The sequence below is a fragment of the Callorhinus ursinus genome, unplaced genomic scaffold (genome assembly GCF_003265705.2).
Source record: "Callorhinus ursinus isolate GAN/ISIS: 27379988/994484 unplaced genomic scaffold, GSC_fseal_2.0 scaffold55, whole genome shotgun sequence".
NCBI classification, from domain to species: Eukaryota; Metazoa; Chordata; class Mammalia; order Carnivora; family Otariidae; genus Callorhinus; species Callorhinus ursinus.
This window is the reverse complement of record NW_027397117.1, coordinates 1,142,011-1,167,672: the sequence shown is the minus strand read 5'-3', so window position 1 is coordinate 1,167,672 and position 25,662 is coordinate 1,142,011. Positions and strand designations below refer to the sequence as shown.

The 25,662-nt window shown below is 49.4% G+C and overlaps 1 protein-coding gene and 1 long non-coding RNA gene across 7 annotated transcripts in view; one reads left to right on the top strand and one right to left on the bottom strand.

Annotated features, from left to right (window-relative positions):
* COL26A1 (collagen type XXVI alpha 1 chain) overlaps positions 1 to 3,532 on the bottom strand; it is a 140,578-nt gene extending 137,046 nt beyond the window's left edge. For both annotated transcript variants that reach the window (XM_025864737.2, XM_025864736.2), the window contains exon 1: positions 2,894 to 3,532. In XM_025864737.2, the coding sequence (XP_025720522.1) occupies positions 2,894 to 3,051 (158 nt within the window). In that variant the 5' untranslated portion in view covers positions 3,052 to 3,532. The remainder of the gene's footprint in view (positions 1 to 2,893) is intronic.
* Positions 1,446 to 6,424, top strand: LOC141371073 (uncharacterized). Of its 5 annotated transcripts, XR_012375696.1 has the most exons (5): positions 1,446 to 1,841; positions 2,293 to 2,488; positions 3,532 to 3,721; positions 3,832 to 3,921; positions 4,785 to 6,424. It is a non-coding gene; the product is annotated as an uncharacterized lncRNA (long non-coding RNA). The 5 variants fall into 5 exon arrangements; XR_012375695.1 differs by lacking the exon at positions 1,446 to 1,841 and having other exon boundaries at positions 2,193 to 2,488; XR_012375698.1 differs by lacking the exons at positions 1,446 to 1,841; positions 2,293 to 2,488 and adding an exon at positions 3,122 to 3,246.
* The last annotated feature ends 19,238 nt before the right edge of the window (positions 6,425 to 25,662 follow it).

Below are 25,662 nucleotides of genomic sequence, written 5' to 3'. Positions count from 1 at the left end.
CAACAGACAAGACCCCCCCATAAACATCTGTGTCAGAGAAGAGGGGGAGGGAAGGAGTCTAGAAGAAAGGGAAAAGAGGGAAATGTGTATACTCTAAAGAGTTTCACAAATGCATTATGCTTACTAGGGTAGAATGGAGAGACTACAGCAGGGGATTGGGGGCTCTGTTCTTAGCGCAACCCAGCAGGTACATTAATGCTGCATTTCCCTTCAGCTTTTATTTGGCACCTGAACAGCTCTATGGCCAGCAAAAATCATTAGTGGCCCGTATACAGGGCCGCTAGGTTCTTCTGGGAACAACCCTCTGAGGAAGTGGGGTCCTCCTTTCTTTTTTTTTTCCCCAAAATAGCTTAAACAGAGAGGTGCACCCTGGGCTTCTGACAGAGGGGACCAAAGCAGAGCACCGTGGGTTAGGCAAGGTGCCCCCAGCCCAGGTCAGACCCAGAAGGACGGGCACAGGCTTGTACGCATGTGCACACGCACACACATGAAGGCAAATGCACACCACATCCAAAACTCAGATGTCAACAGGAGCAATACCATAAAATAAAGGAGGACTATTTGTCAAGAAACAGCTCTGTCGCTTGGCCCATCGACTGAGACCAAGCCACTGTAAACACACATACGGAGCCAAAGCCGAGGCCAAGGCCAAGGCCATGAAGGGCACGGTGCCAAATGCTGTCTCTAAGCCTTCTGCTTCTGGGGCTTTTGAATTTCAAGGACACAGGCCACCTGTGACTGATGGCTCGTGAGACACAGGAGTGTGTGACACCAGGCTGCAATGGCCATGCTGGGCCTTGCATGGCAAGATTCAGTTAAGCTCTGGAGCATCAATCTCAAGTGTCTGGAACCTGCCCCAAGCCTCCTTAACACCTCCCCGTATCCTATTTGGGAATCCATTTTCCACAGATTCATCCAGATCCTCTTTAAACTTAATTATACCTTCTCCCGGCTTCCATCCTGGTAGAAAGAGTTCTGGAAGATTACCACAATTGTTTGGGCCTCTTTTTATTTATGCTACAACAATCCCTTCCAAGTTTCTGTGGCGGCCCCCAAGTTCCAGCCCACCAAACGCCAGAACGCCCGTCCCCATTCACTCGCTTCCTTCAGGGACCTCACCTCTGGCTCTTCCCAGCATGCATGTTCCACACTGCAGAAGCCTTTTAGGACTTTCCTTCCCACACTTTTTAATTACAAAAATAATACATGAATTTATGTTCCTGGTAAAAGAGGCTAACAAGACCCAAGTCCACGGAGGGAGAAAATGGAAGTCCACCCACCTCACCTCCCCCTGCCCCTCCAGCCTTGGTTCTCTCATACAGGTCACTGCAAGAAACGTTTGCCTACAAGCTTTATTTCTGCGCGTTTACATGCCCATAAATCAGAATGTTTTTGTTTTTGTTTTTTTCACAAATGAGATCATGTTATACATATCCTCCTACAACTTGAAAAGTTTATTTTTTCAGACTCATCTCATATGGAAGCGTGCAGAGGCCACACTACTGTGGATGTTTGGAGAATAATACTAATAGAAGCCATGGGTAAGTATTTCCAAACAAAATGAGGGAAATAAAATTGTATGCAAAGTTTTCCAGAAGCACTTTTTGGCTTTTCGGAGTCTCGCCTTACCCAGCCATGGAGGGTACAACGTGCCCAGCACAAAAACTTCCCTGTTTCCCCAGAGGCTCTAAGACGTTGCCAGGATTCATCTTGGTAGCTCTCCCGGGTTTGGTAAATAAATATCACGGAGGAGAACGAACTGGGACCTGTCTCTTGCCTTCCTCCATAATAATGAGAGCGGTGCGGCAGAAAGCTCAGGATTTGGAGAAAGCGGACCGAAGGTCAGTCTTGAGTTGCCACAAACTTGGGGACCTCCCTCTGGGGCTCAACTTCCTCACTTGAAGGAAAGATTATGCTGTAACAGGTACCCTTGGAGTGGTTTTAGGATCAAAAGGCGTGGAAGGTACGAATGAACGCACGTTGTGTGCTCTAGAGATCTATGACAGCGGCGGGAGTTGTAATTATTGAATGAGGAAAAGCTAAATTCGAATGAGCTGCGCAAACGAGGCGTTTGGCAACTTTTCCTCGCGTGCTTACGCGTTTTCTGGGGGAATTCAACCGCGCGGCGAGGAGACCGTTCCCGGGGGGGGGGGGGGGGGGGAGGGGGTGGCCAGGGCGCCACCTGCCGGCAGAGGAGGACGCCACCGGTGCGTCCCGGCACCTTGGTCTCGGTGACCTCGCTCCTTCTCCCGCCCCACCGCGGACCCCTCCGATCCAAGCCGGGTTCCCCAGGTGGCCGCGGAGGCGCAGCCGAGGCTCCTCCGCGGCCTCGGCCCCCAAGACGGGACGGAATCGCCCCTCCGGTGTCCCTGGGCAGCCGGCAGGAGAGGCGGGAGACCCCGGACGCTCGGCCTTGGCAACCCGGGAACCTGCTCCCCAACACAAAGCCGCGGCCGCGCAGGGGAGCGCGGCGGAGCCACGTGAGCCGGTAAACACCCCCGGGCTGAGCCACCCAGCCCCAGCGGGCCACGGTCGCCCCGTCCGCGCGCCCCCGCCGCAGGTTTCAGCCACCCTCACTCGGAGCCGGGAGCCCAAGGGGGGAAGGTTGGGTGAGCAAAGAAAGGAAGGGGGGGGCGCGGCCAGAGACCACCGCAGTCCGGGCCCCGCACCTCCTGACCCTCAGCCCCGCGCCCCCAGCCCCGGCTGTCCGAGGCCCCGAGCCCCCAACCACGCCGCGTCCGCAGCCCACCGCCCCTCAGCCCCTCCATCCCCCACCCCCACGCCCTGCCCGGCGCCCCCCGCCCCTCAGCCCCTTGTCTGCAGCCCCCAGCCCCCACCGCTCCGGACCCCCAGCGCTCAGCACCCCCAGGCCCCACAGCCCCGCGCTACTCACCGGCGGCTCCCGTAGCCGCTGCCCGGGGAGCCGGCTCCCGGCTCGGGGTAGCCGTGCTGCTGCAGGGCTGCGGCCGGGAAGGGGTACAGGAAGCCGGTGGCCAGCGCCGACCCGCAGAGGCAGCAGCACGCCCAGGGCAGGAGGAGAGCCAGCTTCATCTTGCGCGGCCGCCCGCGGGGACCCGCAGCCCGGGCGGGAGGACAGGCGGGAGTGCACCCGCGGCCGGACCGAACCCGCGGCCCCCGCCGGGAGCACAGCGAGGGAGCCGGCGAGCGAGTGGAGCGCGGCCAGGAGTTGGAAGTTTCTGGGGGGCGCCCACGCCTCACCAGGGCCGCCTTTTCAAATTCGGCGAGGTGGGCTCTGCGCCGTCAAAGGGGGCGTGGGGCTTTTTCATTAACCCTCGGCGGTCCGCGGCCGAGGAGGCGCCAGTGGCCGCAGAGCTGGGGGTCCGGGAGCCGCGCGTGCCGGGAAAGCCAGACCTTGTTCCTGCGTCCTCGCGCACACCACACTCTCTAGAACCTTCCCAACCAAGCCCTGTTCGGGCCCGCAAACGCTCGTGGGGCACCCACTCCATGCCTGGCAGTTTCCCCTGGCCCAAGCTGCCCTCTGTATTAGGTGGCGCCGTTCCCATTTTTCAGAGGTGGAAACCGAGGCTCACAAGAATTAAGCCGAAAAACAACGCGGTCCTGGTCCAGGGCCCTTTGGACCAAACTATTGCACACCCAGGCTTCCCTAGAATCCTCTTCCCGTTCACCTCCACCCTCTACCTCGACAGCTCTCTCTCCAAGATGAGCTGTAGCACAGAAGGAGGAAAGCGCAGGATTTGGGGTGAGAAGTTGTTTCTGGAATCACCAATTTGTGAGGCATCGGATCTGGAAGGAAGCTGGGGGAAGGGGGGAGGGGAGATCTAATACCATCCTACCTCCCACCTTTTACAGATGGACAAGCTGAGCCCACCAGCCTGGCCGCAGGTTGGTCTTTTCTGGGCTGCAGGACACCCACAGCACTGTACCTCATGCGAGAGACAGGTGGGCCCTGAAATCCAGCTTGTGCCCCACTCCCCAGGTTGGGAGTCTTTCCAGTTCTCTGCCAGAGCATCCTAGGGGCTGACAGAGGCCCTGAGGCTACCTCTGGCCCTGTTCACAGTGGGGAGCTCCTAGTCTGTAAAATGTCGGTAAATCTGGAGAGAAGCCATCCAATATGGAAGTGCTTAATGGGTTGCAATACATTTTGTAAGAGAATTGTGGGATTGTTTTTAGAGGATGCTGTTAGGAAGGTGGACGGAAAGGCCCACTCCTGTGGCTTTTGCCCTCTTGCTTACATATCCCGTTGGTACCCCCTTGAGTATGTATCCCAAAATATCATATCCAACCCGCTCCACCCTCTCCCCCAAACTACCCATTCTTTCTCCACTCAGTTCCCTCAAATCCTGCCGAGGCCTTTTCAATGGCACACCCACACTTCCCAAGTCCCGAGTCTCTGAACAGGACTCAGGATGGATGATGAGTCCATCTCAGAGTGGACCGCCCATAATGGGAAGTGTCATCTGGACCTGGGATGACTTCCTTTTCATCTTACCATCATCCCTCTCTCAAGACCTAAAAGATTTGGAGAATTTGGGGTATCCGGGGAATTTCAGGGCCTTCCCCAAAACTGATCTGTGCTCCCTGGACAGTTGGCTCACTCCCAGTAAGTGATGAGGTCATTCCCCATCTCCCAGGAATCTGTAAACATTCTGTCTTTCTTCTTCCTCTCGTCTACTTTCAGAATGAGACACGAGAAATTCCATGTGATCGTAAATGACTTTTATACTGCAGGGGTGACAGGAAGAGAATAAGATTTATTTTTTTTTTAAGAATTTCCTTTTTATCTTAAAGTCATTTTTTTCCAGGGCCACAGGCTGCGCCCCAGCTAGAAGGACCGAAGAGAGGAGAGGATACCACTACTTCGTATTCTGCAGGATTCTTTTAGGATGAAAAGCTGTAGGAAAAGAATTAATTCATCCCAGCAGCTTCAGGACGGGGGCAGTTGTCTGAGGTTGGTCCTTCCCTTCATATCTAGGACAAGAAAGTTCATTCTGGCCCCATGACCGCGAACCAGGCAACTTCTTGTGTCATACAGTGACTTCTTGTGTCATGCAGTGAAGGCTTAGTAGAGAAACAGTGGAGTCCAACTCCAACAAGTACCAGCTGTGTGACCTTGGACAAGTTACCTAACCTCTCTGAGCATCCTCATCTGTAAAATCAATAATAATAACAGCACCTAAGGCTTGGGTTTGCTAAAAGAATTTAATGAATTATTCACAGGAAGTGCCTGGATGCTGCAGGTAATATCTTATAATGCTCAACAAATGTTAATTATGATAATTTGCAAGGCTTTGGTGAGTGATAAAACTGATAAAAACCACCCTTCTCAAATCCCCAGGGTAGGACTGATCAGGAGGCTCATACCCAGAGTGCGCAGAGTTTTCTCAGATGACTCTTGGAGCCCCAGGATAAACCCATTATGTCTAATTCTGTGGTCAACAATTTATTTTTTTTCTTTCAATTTTTTATTGTTATGTTAATCACCATACATTACATCATTAGTTTTTGATGTAGTGTTCCATGATTCATTGTTTGTGCATAACACCCAGTGCTCCACGCAGAATGTGCCCTCTTTAATACCCATCACCAGGCTAACCCATCCCCCCACCCCCGTCCCCTCTAGAACCCTGTTTGTTTTTCAGAGTCCATCGTCTCTCATGGTTCATCTCCCCCTCTGATTTACTCCCCTTCATTCTTCCCCTCCTGCTATCTTCTTTTTTTTTTTCTTAACATATACTGCATTATTTGTTTCAGAGGTACAGATCTGTGATTCAACAGTCTTGCACAATTCACAGCGCTCACCATAGCACATACCCTCCCCAATGTCTATCACCCAGCCACCCCATCCCTCCCACCCCCCCACCACTGCAGCAACCCTCAGTTTGTTTCCTGAGATTAAGAATTCCTCATCTCAGTGAGGTCATATGATACATGTCTTTCTCTGACTTATTTCACTCAGCATAACACCCTCCAGTTCCACCCACGTCGTTGCAAATGGCAAGATCTCATTCCTTTTGATGGCTGCATAGTATTCCATTGTGTATATATATCTGTGGTCAACAATTTAAAACAAAACTTTATTTTGGAACACATACAGGAGGGGCACCTGGATGGCTCAGTCGGTAAAGCATCCGACTCTTGATCTCAGGGTTGTGAGTTCAAGCCCCACGTTGGGCACGGAGACTACTTTAAAAAAAAAAAAAAGGGATGCCTGGGTGGCTCAGTTGGTAAGCAACTGCTTTCGGCTCAGGTCATGATCCCAGGGTCCTGGGATCGAGCCCCACATCGGGCTCCCTGATCAGCCAGAAGCCTGCTTCTCCCTCTTGGTCTGCCGGCCACTCCCCCTGCTTGTGCTCACGCTCTCTCTCTCTCTCTCTCTCTCTGTGTCAAATAAATAAATAAATAAAATCTTTAAAAAAAAGATAAAAATTTTAAAAATAAAACAAATATGGGGGTGTTATTGTGTAGAATGTGCAGTTTGTGTTATTTTTTTAGATAAAACATACATGTGGTGGGTGGCAACAGTGGCAAGGTGTGAGCACCCCAAAATAAAGGACCAGGCAGTACCGTTAGAATTTAATGGTCCCCAAGCATAGAATTGATTGGCTGGCCTTGTCAGCACGCCACACAAGCACTTGTCTCAATATTCCACAGCCGTGCGTGTGGCACCCCCCCAAATACACGTTAGTGCTTTGGGAAAGGCAGAAGCCACCATTGCCAAGAGCCCAAGAAATTGAGCCATAAGGGCTTGGAGCTGGGACCCTGTCTGCAGTGCTGGCCCCTTTCCTCCTCTCTTCCTCGGTGACCTTGGGCAATCACCTAACCCACCCCTCCCAACCTCAATACAACGAAAACCCCACAAATGAGGATTGGCGGGGCTTTACTGAGCACCTCCACTGTTTGCCACAACCCTGACATGGGCAGGCAGGGGCTCTCAGAATTCCCATTTTTCAGACAAGGAGTTGAGAGAAGTGATTTGTCCAGGAGCCGTGCTTTCCTCGTTTTGTAAGTTCAAACATGCCTTAAAAAACAGGTTTCTACAAAGAGGGATCAGATTTCTTGGTGGAAGGAGACACCCCCCCACACACACACACACACACACATACACACTTGACTAGGGGGATCCTCTGCAACTCTGTTACCGGGCCTTTCTGATAAGAAAATATCAGTCAGCATCCTTTTCCGCAGACAAAAAGCAGATCTTCTGTTCTGCTGAAGTCAGCGGAACGAGCCACTGAGCAGAGAAGTAAATACTCATCAAGCTGAAGCCAAGGTAAATATTGACCTTCTGGCATGATAAATCCTCCTGTTAATCTAAAACAGAAATCTCCCCCTCCCCCTGAGTGCCCTATTGGACATGGATTCTGCAGCCGCCCCCCGCCTCCCCCCCCCCCCACACACACACACACACGAGAAGTTTAGGGAGGCAATGTAAGCTTCCACACTGATTTCTCAGGCAGCCCATAATCCCAGCTGTTCCGGATCCCAGGACAGCACAGAAATGGGCTGGGTTGACTCAAGGTAGCGGAATGGTCACATAGAAGGGCTTCTTTGTTCTGGCCAAGCTTTCTGTCCTTGGCCAGGCCAGAACATGAGCAAAACATGGATATTCTGGAAGCTTCGAACCCTGAATTTTTCTTTCCCCGTACATGCCCCGCCCCCCCAGGCATCCAGCCAGGCTCTATAAAAGGGGTCACTTCTTTGCCCAGGAGACCTGCAGGTGTAAGCCTACCCGTTTCCCCAAAGAAATAGATGTTCAGAAGACAGCAAATTGGATGCCTATCACAAGAGCCCATGATCTCAAACCGAGGTTTGAAAGGAAAACAAACCAAAAAAAAGGGTCGAAAATAAAACCTAAAAAACACCAAAAAATAAGGAGTCTGCCCAGTCGCCAACACCGAAAACTCAACTCCTGTGATGATCAGTTTGCTCCCTAATGTAGCCACAGCTCAAACAGTGCTTCCCAAAGATCTTACCGAGATGGCTCAGCGATAAAGAAAGAAAGGGGATGCCTTAGTGGGCTCCATCCACTGCTATAACAGAATACCATAGACTAGGGGGCTTATAAACAACAGAAATTTATTTCTTACCGTTCTGGGAGCTGGAAGTCCAAGATCAAGGTGCTGATAGACTTGGTGTCAGGGGAGGGACGCTTCCTGGTTCAGGCATGGCCATCTTCCCTGCTGTGTCCTCACATGGCAGAGGGGACAAGGGAGCCCGCTGGGACCTCTTTTTATGAGGACACTAGTCCTGTTCAGGGAGGGCTCCACCCTTGTGAGACAAGCACCTCCCAAAGGCCCCACCTCCTAACACAATGGCACTAGGGGTGAGAATCTCACCGAATGAATTGGGTTGGGGGGCACAAACATACAGTCCATTGCAGGGGACTGAAATTATTAATGAGAAAGAGGCAACACCCAGGAGAGTGTTGGCCATACCAGCATTACCCTGGCCCAGGTATGAAGACGGTGGGGTGTTCAGACAGGATGACTCCGCATCATGATGTGCCTCCCACAAGTGCCCAAGCTGAGGGTCTGTGATGGGGAGCTTTGCCCAGGGCAAGTAGGAGTGGCCTCCAGAGGGATGCTGGACTTGGAGGAAGGAAGACCAGCAGGAAGTGATCCAGATCTCCCAAGTCATGCGGGAAAACGGAATTAAACGTGTTCTTTGAGCCTCAAGGAGGAATTGGAGGCCAATGGATGGGCAAGGTCAGTTGAACGTGAGGAAGAACTTCGTGACTCAGGTGAGTAAGTGGAAACTGATTCAGGGCATCTCATGGATGGAGGAATTTCCCCCAAATGGGCCTGAGTAAATCTGGGAGATGTCACCAGTGCTCACCAACATCTGGATCTGCTGTCCTCCCTCACCAGCCCCCGCTGCAGCCGGGCAGGGCCATGTGATTAGCTCTGGCCAGTAGGCTTTTTTTTTTTTAAGATTGTATTTATTTATTCATGAAAGACAGACAGAGAGAGAGAGAGAGAGAGAGAGAGAGAGAGAAGCAGGCTCCCAAGGAGCAGAGAGCCCGACGCGGGACTCGATCCCAGGACCCCGGGATCACAACCCGAGCCGAAGGCAGACGCTTAACCATCTGAGCCACCCAGGCGCCCTCTGGCCAGTAGGCTTGAGCAGAAGGGACCACACCACTTCTGGGCAAAGAGAGATGAGGGGGTAGGGCTTTGTGCAAAGGGGCCGTTGGCCCTGCGGAGGTGGTTAGAAAATTATCTCCAACAGGCAAGATTGCACCTTCTGGTGCCTGTCCATTTGCCTCTTTGCAGGATCTTGGTCACGTCCCTCTCTTTCACTTGACCAGCTGTGTCTGTCGCTCTCACTGAGTAGATCCTGATGCATGATGAACCCAGAGACACAGGTGAGGCTCCGTGCTTAGGCCCTGGATGTGGCCAGCCAGGTTAGACACCAGTTTCACCCTCAGATGCACTTACGGGACCCTTAGGAAGGATGCAAATGAAGAAACATGGTCCCTGATGCCATTTGATCCAAAGTCAGCAGCTCAGAGGAGGCTAGGGGGTCTGGTGGCAGGGAAATCCATGTGAGCTCGGGAGAGGCAGGGAGGGCAGGGGGAGCCGGAGCATGGTGAGGGGCAAGGGCAGGATTATGTGCAGTGCTGAAGGGCTCAGGGTGGAGGGCCTGGGATGCAGCAGCAGGTGTCCGCCCAGCTCCACACACCTGTGCGCACACCGGGTACCACACACGTGTGCACACACGAACCTCTCGAGAGCCGGAAAGAAGCCGCCCCCCCAAAGGCAGTTGTCCAGGTGAGCGAGGGCTTTACCTTGCTCTGTGGCCCGTCCCCCAACACCTTTCTCCCAGACTCCCCCACCCCGGCTCTAGGATTTCATCCTCACTTCCAGGCCACCCTGGAAGTCGGGGCCCATGGGGAAACCCGTGAGGAAGACTTGTTTGTGGGATTGGGGGACCAGGCTCAGGGCTAGGGGTGACAGTAGGGAGCCAAGTTCCTAGAAGGAGGTCCAAAGTCAGAGGGCTGAGTGGGAGTGGGGATTGCAGATGGGGGAACAAAGAGAAGGTGCGTGCAAAAGCCTGGCATGACAGAGGGCAAGCCCTGGACTTGGGTGACCATTGACAGGGTCCCATTGCTCTGAATGCCCAGTCCTCGGGGAGGCTATGGGCCACCCCCCAGACATCTGCATCCTCACCTGCCCACAACCCTCAAACTTGGCAGGTTCAAAGCTGCACTCCACTCTCTGGGGTCACTGCCTGTCCATGCTTGCATGAATTAGGGACAGGTGCCCCCCAGTTTCTGTGTGGACACACCCCCACCCAGGCTCGGCCCGCAGAGCCCAGGAGGGACATCAAACCCCACTTGCCCCTCTACAAGCCTGTGGGCCAACCCCCAGCCCTGGATCTCCTCCACCGTGCACACACTTCCCAGCCCCCTGAAACGCAGTCCCCCTGCCCTGTATCCGATGGGGTCTCCGCATCTGGTCTGTTCTGGATGACTCTTCTTTCATCCATTCCCTGCCTGTCCTCCCCCAATTCCACACACCCCTTCCCCGTGCTCCAGCCCCACAGTGACGCTCGCATTCCCTTCATGGGCTGAGATCTTTACAGACTGCTCCCCTCTCTCTTGAATACCCTTTGCTACAGACTGAATGTTTCTGTCCCCCCCCCCAAATTCACATGCTGGAATCCTCACCCCAAGGCAGTGGTATGGGGATTAGGGCCCTCATAAGAAAGACCCCAGAGAGCTCCCCTTGCCCCTTTTGCCACGTGAGGAAACAGACCTCTATGAACCCGGAAGCAGGCTCTCACCAGACCCCGAGTCTGCCGGCACCTCGGTCTGGGACTTCCCAGCCTCCAGAACCGTGGAAAATAAATGTCTGTTGTCTATAAAGCCCCCAGTCTGTGATGTTCTGTTACAGCAGCTCGAATGGACTAAGACACACTCCCACCCTCGGTCTGGCTCCGCACCTCCCCCGTGAGCCTCCTCCAGGCTCCAACGCTTCTCCAATCTCTCCAGCTAGGACTGATGCCCATTCGGTGCTTCCGGAGATCTTTCCACAACTTTCTATGCCCACACCCATCTTCCCTGGCCATGCTTACTTCTTAACACATCGGCCATCTCCCCTCCGACACACTGCACCCAAACCAAAGGTCATTTCCCGCTCATCTCTGTATCCCTGGGCCTAACAGGCTCATACTCAGGCAAAGTTTAGTCACTATAAGCTGAATATCCCAGCAAATCAGTGAATCATTTACTGACTTCTCCCATGCCCCCAGGCAGAGGAGAGCTGGGGGCCAAGCTGCCCTCCCAGGGCTGGCCTCTGGAGGACATTCATGCAAGTTTTGGGCCCTGGGCAACAATTGTTTGCTGAGGGTGCCTGGGTGGCTCAGTTGGTTAAGCGACTGCCTTCGGCTCAGGTCATGATCCTGGAGTCCCGGGATCGAGTCCCGCATCGGGCTCCCTGCTCAGCGGGGAGTCTGCTTCTCCCTCTGACCCTCCCCCCTCTCATGTGCTCTCTCTCTCTCATTCTCTCTCTCTCAAATAAATAAATAAATAAAATCTTTAAAAAAATAAAAAAAATAAAAAAAAAACAATTGTTTGCTGAGTGTTCTTTATTTCTTTGAGTGTGACAAAGAAAAAGAGAGCCACAGATGGAAATGGCAGGTGTGTCCTGTGGATGACCAGACCAAAGAAGGAGCTCGCCATTCATTCCAGGAGGGACTGGTGCCTGCACCCCTCACATCTCTATCCAAACTCCTGAAGTAAGGATTGTCAGGTACAATCCTCAAACTAAAAGCCTCTAGGTAGCATCGGGAATATCAGCTCGCCGTCACCTTAGAAAGATTTACCCTGGAAGTCTTTGTTGCGCATAATCCAAAACACCTTCGCCAGGCTGCTGGGAAGGCATGTTTTGCTGAAAACCAGACAGGAAAGAAGGCCACATTCTCTAAGGGTGGCTTTGATACTAAGACCCAAAAGAAAGAGAATGAAAAGGTTGTTGCACTCGATAAAACCGTATTGCCATTTACTATTATGAAGTGTCTGTTTGAAGTCAAAACAAGTTCTAGATAGGCCCTTCACTGAGAAACCAGGGCGGGTGTGGGGCGGGGGGCGGGAGGAAGGAGAGATAAAGCAGGCAGAGTGGAACTCTGATTAGAGAGTCATTAATTAGACCATGAAAGTCCCGTGGAGTTTCCTTTGATTGGAAAAATAAGGGGCTGCAGAATTAAAGGCTTTGAGGGAAAGCTTTTCATGCTAAGGAGAGCCAAAAATTAATTCTAGGATTTTTAAAATTAAGGCATTATGAAAGCTAAGGCGTTGGTTGTAACCAGAAGACCGTGTCAATTTCAGAGTCTTATGGGGAGAGAGAGAGCTCGCAACTGGTGGTTGCCAGAGGGGAGTGGGTAGGGGGGTGGGTGACAAAGGGGAAGGGGATTAAGAACCACAGACTTCCAGCTCTAAAATAAATAAGTCACGGGGATGAAAAGTACAGCGCAGGGGCGTCTGGGTGGCTCAGTCGTTAAGCGTCTGCCTTCGGCTCAGGTCATGATCCCGGGGTCCTGGGATCAAGTCCCGCATCAGGCTCCCTGCTCCACGAGCCTGCTTCTCCCTCTCCCACTCCCCCTGCTTGTGTTCCCTGTCTTGCTCTCTCTCTCTCTGTCAAATAAATAAATAAAAATCTTTAAAAAAAGAGTACAGCGTAGGGAATATAGTCAATATATCGTAATAACTTCGTATGGTGACAGAGGGTAACTATTTCGTAATATCTCTAAGTGTCGGATTGCTGTTGTACACCTGAAATCCATGTAATATTGTGTATTAACTAAGCTCCAAGTAGAAAAATAATTTTGAATCTTATAGGGGAGCAGGGGGTCAAAGTAAGTAACCTGTTTTGTTTCAAAGCCCTGTGCTGCCATCTGGCTCCACTTGGAGGCACTTTCCGTCTGGTCTGTGAGCTGGCACCAAAGCGACCCAGAGAGATTCCCCCATGGAGAAGGCAGCCCTGTAGTCTGGGGTGCACCTGCTGGTGACACACAGAAGCTGCCCTGCCTCCTGTAGGCATCCAGGCCCAACGGGACCCCGGCTCAGACACTTACTACTACGGGGTGCTGGGGACAACTGTCCTAACCTTCTTGAACTTCAGTTTCTGAAAGGGTACTCTCACCTAGGATCACTAGGAAAGTTCCTGCCTACATACGTCCTCACATATAATATTAGAGAAGGCACCTGCTTACAGAAGCTCAACATGTGCCGTTCTCTGCCTCACTTCCTCCCTCCAACCCATCCCTAAGTGGCCTTCAGAAAAGATGGTTCTAGAAAGCAGATCATGTCATTCCCTTCCAGGTCTTTCCACGGGGTGTCAAGGGTTTGGATTTGATCTCACTTTAAGCCTGAGACCAAAAGTCCCTCTTGGACTCGTCCCCTGCCCCGCCTGCTCTCCCTCAAACACTCGCAATGGCTCCCCATTACCTACAGAATAAAGTCTGAACTCTCCTTGACCTGGCATTCAAAGTCCTTCACAACCTGGCCCCAAACTACCTTTCTAGAATCATCTGTCACTGCTTCCTTTTATATACATAAATCCCAGAGCAAGCCACATCCACAAAGTTTGTATACAGAAATCCCAGAGCACATACACAGGGTCGGGAAACTGCGGCAGCTAAGGTGAGATTGTATGGGGCTCGGTGCCCCGGACCCAGAGGCGAAAGGCACAGTGCCTGTCCTAAGGAGCCGGGGAGACAGATAAGTGAACCCACAGGGTTGGTACCTGAGGCAGCCGAGCAGGGAAGTCGTGAGCGAGAGTCCGAGATGAGGCCAGCTGGGTTGCGCCAGCAGGAACACATCACTGGGGGCCAAAGTTGCTCCACTCACAGGGGACGGGGCACTCCCGATGGAGTTTAAACAGAGGCCAGGAATGATCCGGTGTGCATTTAGGAAGCTCTCTCTGGCTGCAGAAGGTAGAGCAAAGAGGACCAAGGAAGGTTGGAGGTGTGGAAGCTGGTTGGAGAGGCTCTTGCAGAGAAGCATTCGGAGCGCAGCCGGTAGATGAGCCCAGGTGGTGATGAGGGAGCAGATTAGAGAGAATTAGAGAGAATCCCCCAAAACCCGCTCACCCCTTGCCCTAGGCAACGGCACACGCGGCTGTCGAGCTCTTGAGAGGTGGCTGCTCCACATCGAGATGGGCTGCAGGTGGAGCATATGCACCAGGATTTGAAGCATTCGCTCCAAATTCTAAAAAGAATGTGAAAGGGACGCTGGGCGGGCTCGGTCAGTGGAGCCTGCGACTCTAGATCTCGGGGTTGTGGGTTTGAGCCCCATGTTGGGTGCAGAGATTACTTAAAAATAATTTTAAAATCTTTAATAAATACAAAGAAAAAGAACGTAAAATATCTCACTGATAACTTTTATATTAGTTCTAATGTTGAAATGATCACATTTTTATATGTTGGGATAAATAAAATCGTTAACATTGATTTTCCTTATTTCTCCTAAATGTTTTGAACGTGGCTATTAGAAAATTCAAAATCGGGGCGCCTGGGAGACTCAGTCGGTCAAGTGTCTGCCTTCAGCTCAGGTCATGATCCCAGGGTCCTGGGATGGAGCCCCACATCGGGCTCCCTGCTCGGCGGGGAGCCTGCTTCTCCCTCTCCCTCTGCCTGCCACTCCCCCTGCTTGTGCTCTCGCTCTCTCCCTCTCAAACAAATAAAATTTTTAAAAAATATTTTATTTATTTACTTGACAGAGAGAGACACAGCGAGAGAGGGAACACAAGCAGGGGGAGTGGGAGGGGGGAAGCAGGCTTCCTGCTGAGCAGGGAGCCTGATGCGGGGCTCGATCCCAGGACCCTGGGACCATGACCTGAGCCAAAGGCAGACACTTAACAACTGAGCCACCCAGGCGCCCTAATAAAATATTTTTTTAAAAAAAGAATCTTTTTTCTTTGCAACAGGGGAGTCATTTGAAAGAATACCCCTAACAAAACCAATAGAATAACTCAAGGGAGGAAGAAAGAATTGCCTATGTCCTGGAAAACCATTGGAAAGGAACCCACTGTTGTGTCTCGTGAACGAGATAAACAAGGCCCTGACATTAAGATGCTTACACCCTGCTCAGGGCTTTGGACAATAATCAAGAAAGCAACACAGGGATTCCATTTCTAAACTTGAGGTGTTAGGAGGGATGGAGGAGCCTGCTTTAGATGGAGATGTGGGTGCTGGCCTCTAGGAGGAAGTGATACTGGAGCAAAGACTTTAATGGTGGGAAGGAGGCGCATGAGATGCTCCAAGGGGAGGGAATAGCAAATGCTAGAATGTCACAGGTTCAAGGAGGAATGAAGAGGCCAGTGTGGCAGGAATGGAGTAAGCGGGAGGGGGGAGTGGGGAGGGGGGTGGTTCAGATCATTCTACATATCAGGGGAAGCCAGAGGAGGGACAAGGGTGAAGCTTGAAAGCAGTGTGGAAGGTGGCGGGAATACTACCATAGGATAGGAGAGGGAGGCTGGGGGTGTGGATTCAGACCACAGTGTGTGCCTCCCTGGGTCCACAGGGCCAAGACAGGTGTACCATTGTGAGTGGGTGCCTGGGACTCAGAGTCCTGACCCACATCCTGACCCCCTTTCATATACTGACCTTGTCCCTATTTACTTCCCCATCAAGGTCTAACATGGTTCGGGGGGAAGCGGGGGCCCAATATTTTTTTTTTAAATGTTGTGCCTGGAGTGAAAGAATCGTAAATTGTAAGGGGTCTCAGATCTAATATCCAATCCCAAGGGCCCTAAAGTGCTGGCTTTTCTGTTGGCCACCCCTGTCTGCCGCACTCTGAGCCTGGGAGGCTGAACCTCAGACTGCATCGCCTGGCTGCCTTTAGTCCAGCCAGTGGGAGGAATCAGCAAAAGAGAGGAGGCCGGGGGGGCAGTGAGAGCTGGGGGTACATCTTCCCTGCTCCCTCCCAGCTTCAGACCCAAGTTTGTGACAATAACTTGTCTTTCCCAGGCTCCAGCTGCTGCTAGAGGGCCCCTACCAGGCTCCAGCTCCCAGGAGGTCCCAACAGTATCAGTCCCAACACACTTCCCCGTTCCTGGTTTGCTCACTTAACCCTGCCCATATGCCTATAAGGCCTCCTTCATTGAAGCCTCTTCATTTGAACCATCCAGGATCCATTCTGTTTCCTGCCAGGACCCTGGTGCAGCCAGTTCATAGAAGATAAAACTGGGACCCACGGAGAGCTGCATAGCTTTTCAGGGCAGCCATATACATTTGTGTGGGTTGTAGACTGCACGACTTCAGGAGCTGCCATTCACTTTGCAATCCATGGGAATGATTTGCCCCAGGTTTATGCAGCACACATAGTTGAACCTGGCCCTGAATTTGGCCACTGTCAGCCAGCTCTTGGCAGGGTCCTGATCCGTGTCCTATGGCTGTTCCACTGCTCAAGGTTGCTCTCCCGTGAGGCTGGAGATTGCATTTCACCTCTTACACTCCAGGGACAGCTCAACCCCTGACACTTGCACATTTGCAGAGTCTATCTGAAGAACAAAGGTTGTCTTGGCTCTGTTTTGCAAACTTCTCACCATAGATAATGATGAAGACCTTGAAGCATGTTTATCTTAAGGGTAGAATGACTAGCATCAACACTTTGGCCCTGGTAAGAGTTGATCAGGAAAAAAAAAAAAATCTGTCTAATACCAAAAAAAATAAGCTAATCAAACAAAGAAAAAAACTTGTTTTTTTCAAAAGTGCAACGGTAGATAGAACAAACAGGTAATGTGGGCTTACAATGATCCTCCAGGGGCACCTGGGTGGCTCAGTCGGTTAAGCACCTGCCTTTGGCTCAGGTCATGATCACAGGGTCCTGGGATCAAGCACCATGTGGGGTTTCCTGCTTAGCTGGGAGCCTGCTTCTCCCTCCCTCTCCGCCACTCGCCCTGCTTATGCTCTCTCTCTCTCTCTCTCAAATAAACAAATAAAATCTTTTTAAAAATTTAAATAAACAAAAATAAAACGATCCTCCAGAACTTACTGAAAGTGGGATCTCCAGACATTGTGTGACATAATGTGATGCAGCAGGAAGTACAAAGCACCATCCACAAAGAATTCCGCCCTTTAAAAAAAAAAAAAATGGAGCCTCAATCTAATCAAGCCTCTACATGTAACCATCAATTTATAGGAAATATGGGAGACAGAGGAACAAGTCAAACGCCAGAAGGAAGTAATCGGCAAAGTCCAAATGCAGGGCATTCTATGGGCCAGTTGACCCAACAACTTCTCCAAACATCAATGCATGAAGAAAAAAAGGCAGACCATTATAGATTACAAGAGACCTACCAAATGCAATGTGGGACCCTGGATTGGATCCTGGGACCGAAAAAGGACCTTGGTGGAAAAATAGATGAAATTCCAATAAACCGAAGTTTAGTTAATAGTAACATATCGATGTTAATTCCTTACTTTTGAAATGTATCACGGCTGTGTAACATGTTAACATTGAAGAAAACTGGACTCTGTACCGGCTTTGTAACTTTTCTTTGAATCTGAAGTTGCTCCAAAATTTAAAGGTTGGGTTTTTTTGTTTTGTTACTTTTTTTTTTTAAATAGGCTCCCAGGGTGGAGCCCCATGTGGGGCTTGAACTCATGACCCTGAGATCAAGAGTGGGATGCTTTATCCACTGAGCCACCCAGGCGCCCCTTGTTTTGTTCTTAAAGAGAGAGAGACACTTAAGAACTCTAACGGTCGGGCGCCTGGGTGGCTCAGTTGGTTAAGCGACTGCCTTCGGCTCAGGTCATGATCCTGGAGTCACGGGATCGAGTCCCGCATCGGGCTCCCTGCTCGGCGGGGAGTCTGCTTCTCCCTCTGACCCTCTTCCCTTTCGTGCTCTCTATCTCTCATTCTCTCTCTCTCAAATAAATAAATAAAATCTTTAAAAAAAATCAAATAAATAAATAAATCTTTAAAAAAAAAAAAACTCTAGCGGTCAAATACAATGGGTGGCCCTTGTTTGGATTCTGGTTTGAACAAATCCGTTGTAAAAACATTTTTAAGCCAATTGGGGAAATTTGAATATGGACTGGATATTGGCTGATATTAAGGAACCGTTGTTCATTTTATCAGGTATGATAATCACATGGCAGTTATGGTTTTCTTTAAATCCCCGATCTGTTCAACATATGTGTGTACTGGTGAGACAACTTGATGTCTGGGATTTGCTTTAAAATACTCAAGAAGAAGAAAACAAGGATAGATAAAATGAGATTGAAAATGGCTGATAATTGTTGAAACAGATTAGGGGTATATATTTGAAATTGTCCATATTAACAAGTTAAGAGAAGAAGGAGGCGGAGGAGGAGGTCTGTGTGTTTCCTTCCCCGTTGAAAGGTCTAGAGGCTTCCCTCTGAGATGGAACAGGCTGGTCACCAGCTTGCTTTGTTCCACTGATCAGGATCCCCTGGCAAGCCACCAAGTGACATACTCTTCACCTTCCTGATGCCCCCACCAAGGTAGTGTGATTCAGGGGAGTGGTGGGGAGTTGGGTCCCAGCTTCACACAGCCTCCATTCAAATCCTGGAGGAATTCGAACAGTCTCTGTGCCTTGGTTTTAGACCACCTACCTATTAGGTTGTTGATCATTTTAAATGAGTTGATTGACGTGAAGTGCTTTAAACTGGGTGTGACCCCGACTATGGACTCAGCAAATGCTGAGTGCTGATCTCAGCACCATTCATACGGATGGTTTTCTCCCCAGAGATGCCTCACACTCCCATCCACTGCTACTTGGTGGCCAAAGCGTTATCTCTCGCTCCTCAGTTTTTCCTTGGCTTTGTAACATAACCCATGTGGATGCTAAGAATCCCCTCAGGTTGTTTGGCTCATTTTTCACACGTTCCTAATTTCAGTTAAATTCTCTCGTTTTCATGGTCTTTGCCAGAAACAATCTGATGAATCCCCCTCACCATTTTGAGAGCCTTCAGTTGGGTCAAAAAGGTCTCTTTCCAAATAAGAATTTGCCAAACCTCTCTGGCCTTTCCTAGTAACTGGCTGATAATGGAGAGCTGTGGAGTTGACCCTCCATGCCTTGTTTTCCCCGGGGTGAGGGGGGCCCACGTCTCACAGTTCTGTGGCCCTGGATGGTTTCTCTCGCCGTCCATGTGCCACGGCCCAAAGCTTGTGAAGGGCATTCAAAGGAATTGTTTCCTGACATATTAATCTTCACACTGTTTTTTTGTTTTGTTTTCTTTTTTGCAGGGGCGGGTATTTAGCTAGTCGGTTTACATTTGACGGAACTACACAACCCAGTCAAGCCACTTCCTGGCTCCCCCGTGGTTCTAATTTGTGGTGATCTTAATGCCCTTCTCTGTGATTTTTCATGCCTATGGAGAAAGCCCGGTCCACAAAACAGTACTAGGGAGGAGTTGGGCCAGGTTTGCACAGTTATAAAGTCTGATGGTGATGGAGCCCTGCCCAGGTGGCAGGAACCAAGCCGAGTTCCTTGGGTGAGTTAGCACATCTGTCCTCACAACACTCCTACAAAGCAGGTGCTACCCTTTTTTTTTTTTAAGATTTTATTTATTTATTTATTTGTCAGAGAGAGCGAGAGCACAAGCAGGTGGAGCTGCAGGCAGAGGGAGAAGCAGGCTCCCCGCTGAGGAAGGAGCCCTGGGATCATGACCTGAGCCGAAGGCAGACACTTAACCGACTGAACCACCGAGGCATCCCAAGCAGGTGCTACTCTTATGGCCATTTTACAGGCGGGAAAACTGAGGCACAAAGCAGTTATGTAACTGGCCCAGGATCACCCATCCCGGAAGTGGTGAAGCTGAGCTCTGAGCTCAGGTTTTCTGGCTGCAGAAAACCTGGCTGAGCTCAGGTTTTCTGGCACCGCACATCCATCACTGCCTTGCACAGCCACCCACCCCAACGACAGCCAGGGACAGCAACGCTCCTATCTGATTTGTTGTGATGTTTTTCTGATGGCCGCTGAACTGATTGGATCAAATCACTCTGTTGTTGTGGGTAAAAATGATAATGATGCTGCTGCTGGGTTTGTTTGTCGGGTTGGTTGGTCTGTTTGTTGGTTGGTTGTTCCACTTGAACGAATTCATGTCTGACTATGAATTGATGCCAAGTATCTTCATCTTCACTATCTCTCTTAGAGTCTAGAAAGTCTAAGTTGCCAATGGCTACAGGTGCAGCCTTTAGCTCATAGATTAAGGAATATAACCACCAGCCCCAGACATCCATCAAGAGATTCAAAGAGAGAGATGGGGGCCAAACTAAGCCTTCTGCTCCTTAGTTCATTGCCTTGTGCTGGCCTGCCTTGCGGGCACCAGGACAGGAAGAAAACCATCTTCCCCTCCCAAGCAAGCTGTGAAGTTTGATTAGAAGATTGGGGGTAAAGTGCTTTGAAGAGAAGTGATGTGGGAAACACCCTGTGTTTGTGTTCAGGTTATTTCCTGGGAGACTTCAGATGAGATTAGGGCAAATGAATGGGTCTGCTCAGGTCCCTGGGCTGCTTTGCACAAGAGAGGAATTGTTTCCCAAAACACGTCTGCTAGAGGGGCTGCCAAAACCACTCAGCTCTGCTCCACACCCAAGCATGTCTTCCTTCAGCCTCGCCGTCATACAAGGAAAAGGGAAATTCGGCGGTCAGGTCAATCAGGCTGGTGCGTTAAATGTTAACACGTACTTAGATGTCAAAGTGTGCCTTTGGGCAAAAACAATTACCGAATGTTTTAGAACATGACTCCAGTATGTAAACTGTATTGAGAGGGAAGAAGAAAATGAGATTAATAGGTGAAACGTTTAGTCAAACCAGACAATCGGGATGAAAGGAACATCCCAGAGCATTTTGTCCAACCCCATCCATGGTCATGTCTCTTCCTCCCCTCCCAGACTACTTTCCTGATGAGGCCAAGGGGTCACAAACCTGTACCCTGCCAGGCAGGTTCTATATGAATTACCAGCTGACAAATAAGAGAAGCTAGCCAATGTTTTAAATATGAATATCCCTACTCCGAGCCATAGACATAGGTTGGGATCCCAGCTTTCCCACCTGTGGAAAGGGCTGAGTTTTCCTGCACTCCACTGCAAAATGATTCGTTCTCCAAATATAACCCATTAGCAGGAGGCTTAAATATATGGTATTAAAACAAAAACAGGGCGCCTGGGTGGCTCAGTCGTTAAGCGTCTGCCTTCGGCTCAGGTCATAATCCCAGGGTCCCGGAATCGAGTCCCACATCGGGCTCCCTGCTCAGCAGGAAGCCTGCTTCTCCCTCTCCCACTCCCCCTGCTTGTGTTCCTGCTCTCGCTGTGTCTCTCTGTCAAATAAATAAATAAAATCTTTAAAAAACAACAACAACAAAACCTTCAATCCAGACCAAGTGGTAAAAATGAAGCCTATACAAATAGTTACCATTCTTGAGAATCAAAAGGTACATTTTATAATATATTAACTAATGTTAAGTGATGGACTTTTTTTTATTAACCTTGTGTTTCTGATGTTTTGACATCTAGGGGCCTCACAGACCCTGGAGAGACCATCCCTCCCAGGGCTAGCTAATTCTTAGAGACAGGAAACCACCAGCCCAGTTGAGTGTGCCTTTCATATGCAAACTGGCCAATCCAGAGCCCATATCCCAGCCACCTCCTGTACTGGACACTCACACTCTGGACCACTGTCCTTCTGCCCTAATCACCCCAGGGTTAAGTGCCAGATGCACTAGAAATAACACCTACTCCCCAGAGCCTGCTGAAGTCATTCGAACTAGCCAGCCAAATCTTCTTTATCTTGCCAAACTCATTCTGTTCCTGCAGAAACCACAAGAAAGTTTCTTGTGCACCTGTTTCTCCTCCTCCCTCTGCCTGTGGCTGACCCTGGTGCTTCCCTGTGTGCCCCCCACCCTGGTGGGGATTGTGGAGGGGAGGGAAGTGCACCTGCCTCTGGGGAACTGTAACAAACCCTCTTTTCAAGGACAGCCCTCTCCTGATCTGTTGGCCTCACCAGACGTGAATAGTAATAAAGCTTACATTATATGAAGGTGGCATTTATTCACAAAGGAAGGCTCTAGAATCATCTTGGTTAAATTTCAGATTCAAGCCTGTCCCAAGAAGAGAGAACACACCCAATCCGAAAACTGCATTAGGAAAGTTAAGTCTTTCCATGAGTGCCTGGTCTGCACGGGCCACAAACAGACCTCAGCGGTCCACGGGTGAGTGGACCCCAGACATTGTCCCCTACAGTGTCATGCACCTCCAGGATCTGATTTGCTCCTGAATGTAAACACAGTGCAGGAGGTGTGTAAACAAAGACCTCTTTAGGGAGGAAATGCAGTTGGAACTTGGAGCTGTTTCTTGTATGTACAGTAGCCTTCATTTTAAGAAAATATAATATACTGTACAGAATTGGGAGTGAACTGAGTCAAAAAAGCAGGAAATGAGCTAAGTGTAGCGGGAGTGAAATAGCTTTCAATAAAAAAGTTACAGCAGGAAGACAGGGAGTGTTACCGGTATTAACTTATTTGTGACAGATTAAACATCTAAGTGCTCCTTCCTTACAAAAAAAAAAAAAAAAGCGAAGAAAGACCACAAAGGTTTAGTGCTCAGATGGTACACTCAGCGTGGTGGGAAAACCCTTGTGATCAGGGGCATGGAGAGGATGGGTCCAAAGCATCACAGGAGTGTTACAAAGATCTAAGCACCAGATATCAACCACCTACTGTGTGCCAAGACTTGCACAAATTGCTTGTACATCTCATCCAGTTCAATCCTCTTCACAACCACGCAGGACTGGATTAAGCCCCACTTCAGTGGATGGAAAACTAAGGCTCTGTGTTAGTTATCTACTGCTACACATAAGAAATTCCTCCCAAACTTGGCAAATTACAGCAACAATAAACAACTGTTCTCTCCTACTGTTTCTGTGGGTCAGGAATATGGGCGGAGCTGGGTGGTTCTGGCTCAGGATCCCTCATGAGGTTGTAGTCAAGATGTTTGCTGGGGCTGTGGGTCATGTGAAGGCTTGACTGGAACTGGTGAACCACATGGCTGTCAGTGGATGCCAGGGTATAAGCAGGAGGCAGTTTTTCACCACATGGAGCTTTCCACAGGGCTGCTTATGTCCTCAAGACATGGCAGCTGCTTGGCCTCAGTGTGATTGACCAAAGCGAGTAGAAGGCAGAAGCTACAAGGTCTTTGTATGACCCAGCCTCAGAAGTCACACATCCCTTCACATCTTATTGGTTACACAGGTCAGTCCTATTCAGGGCAAGAGGGAACCACACAAGAGCTTAGAAACTAAGAGGTGAGGAAAAAAAAAAAAGAAACTAAGAGGTGAGGACCGTGGGGGGACCATTTTGGATACTGGCTTCCCCTGGACCCAAGAGTATAAGTAATTTTCTTAAGATCACTCACTTAATCTCAAATTCTACCTTACTCCCAAATCAGCATTCTTTCTACCACACCTCTCCAAAGCCTGAGTGCAAGACATCACCTAACGAAGACAGAGGGTCCTGATGAAGCCACATCCCTGTTTCATTGCTTTTGCCAAAAGTTTTATCTTCAATCCAAAGGGAAATATATTTTTTAAGAGTTTATTTATTTATTTGACAGAGAGAGAGACAGCAAGAGCAGGAACACAAACAGGGGGGAGGTGGGAGAGGGAGAAGCAGGCTTCCCGCTGAGCAGGAAGCCCGATGATGTGGGGCTCGATTCCAGGACCCTCGGATCATGACCTGAGCCGAAGGCAGATGCTTAACAACTGTGCCACCCAGGCGCCCCTACTGGGAAATATTTTTATGTTAGAACATAGCTCAGGCTTTCTAACGGGAATTGATGAAAAATAATTTTTACTGTATTGATTTTGCCTAAACCAAACTTGCTGAACCTCATCCCTGGCTAGAGCTTTAAAATAATAATAATAATAATAAAGTAAAAATAATGGAGCACCTAGGTGGCTCAGTCGGTTAAGCATCCAATTCTTGATCTTGGCTTGGGTCTTGATCTCAAGGTCGTGGGTTCGGGCCCTGCACTGGGCTCTGCGTGGGGTGTGGAGCCTACTTAAAAAAAAATAAAAAGTAAAATAAAATAATAGGAAGAAGAAGGAGAAGAAGGAGGAGGGATGCCTGCAATAATAGAGAATAGAACATTTGCAGGTTACAAACCATTTTGCGGTCATTCCTATTTTTGAGAGTTGACCTAAATACGTTCAGTCTCTGTGCTGTAGGAGAAGGTGACTGAAGGACATTTTTACTCCCTCGAATAACAGGAAATTCACCATTTATTCTTCAGTAATAAGAACTGCATGTGTAAGAATTGTGACCGTGGAAGGTCAACTCAAATTAAAGATTTTATGACTAGCAGTTATATTAAATCTTTTCAGCAATTTATAGAAAGGATTTGAAATATGTCAAATGTATTTCTCTAAGTTTTTTCAAGTAAGAGGTTTTATTGCATCAAGTCACAGAACCAGGAGAAAAATTACTCTCAGATCATCCAGTGCTGGCTCTGCCAATGTCATATTGCTCCCTTCAGAACCAAAGACTGGGTATTAAGCCATCTGAGGTCAACCTCTTCTAATTAAAATGAAAGTCATAAAGTAAAGTATTTCAGTAATCCATAATAATAATAATCCCACATTTATGTAGTGCATGTATCCAAGAAATGGAAAGCAGTTCACATTTTTTTCTTTCTCTCACCTGGAAACAAAACCGAAAGCCCCAAGGCAAGTGTAAAGGAACATTCATTAATTTAAGTATTTATAGAGCAAACGAACGTGCCTGTGTGTGTACTAGGAGAAAGGGAGGAGGAATTGACATTTATTGAGCACCTACTGTGTACCAAGCTTTGAACTAGGTCCAGTGGACCCAAACATGAATGACACCTTTTTCTTTTTTTAGAATTTATTTTATTTTTTAGAGAGAGAGAGAGAGACTGAGCAAGCAGGAGGAGGGGCAGAAGAAAAGGGAGAGAATCCTCAAGCTGACTTCCCACTGAGCACAGATCCCAGCACAGGACTCAATCCCAGGACCCCAAGACCATGACCTGAGCCCAAACCAAGAGTCGGACACCTAACCGATCGAGGCACCCAGTTGTTTTAATTCATGCACTGTGAATTAAAACGAGATCATATATGGGAAAGCACTTGATGAGGTGAAAAGCACTATACAGGTTTGGTCTTCCCATCTAGACTAGGAACTGCCTGGGGGCAGGGACTAGGCGGATCCATCTCTGGAACCCAGTGCCTACCTAAGTGCCTGGCACCAGTCCTTCCAAAGCCCCAGCCAGAGATCTAAGTATATATTTCATGCCCAAAAAAGCAGGGGGAAGGGGGAAGGCGAGATTCCCCCCAATTTTTTTAGGTGTGAAAGGGAGCAACATTTTTGAGGTTCTTTGGACTTTTGAAACTTTTCATTTTTAAAATAAATACGGGAGAATGTGTATAGTATTTGGTGGTTATGAAGTGATACTAATAACCACCTGGGACTGTGTAACAGTGACAAAAAATAAAGAAGAGCTCACAGAAAGAAAGATTTCAAAAGGACATAGAAACCAGCCTAAGGGAGGGGGCTCCCACTGGCCAAATCAAGGACTATTTGAGCATCAAATAAACAATGATGGTGACAGATTATAACCAAGTGAATAATATAGGAAATCAGGAACCAGGGGTGTGTGTGTGTGTGTGTGTGTGTGTGTGTGTGTGTGTGTGTGTGTGT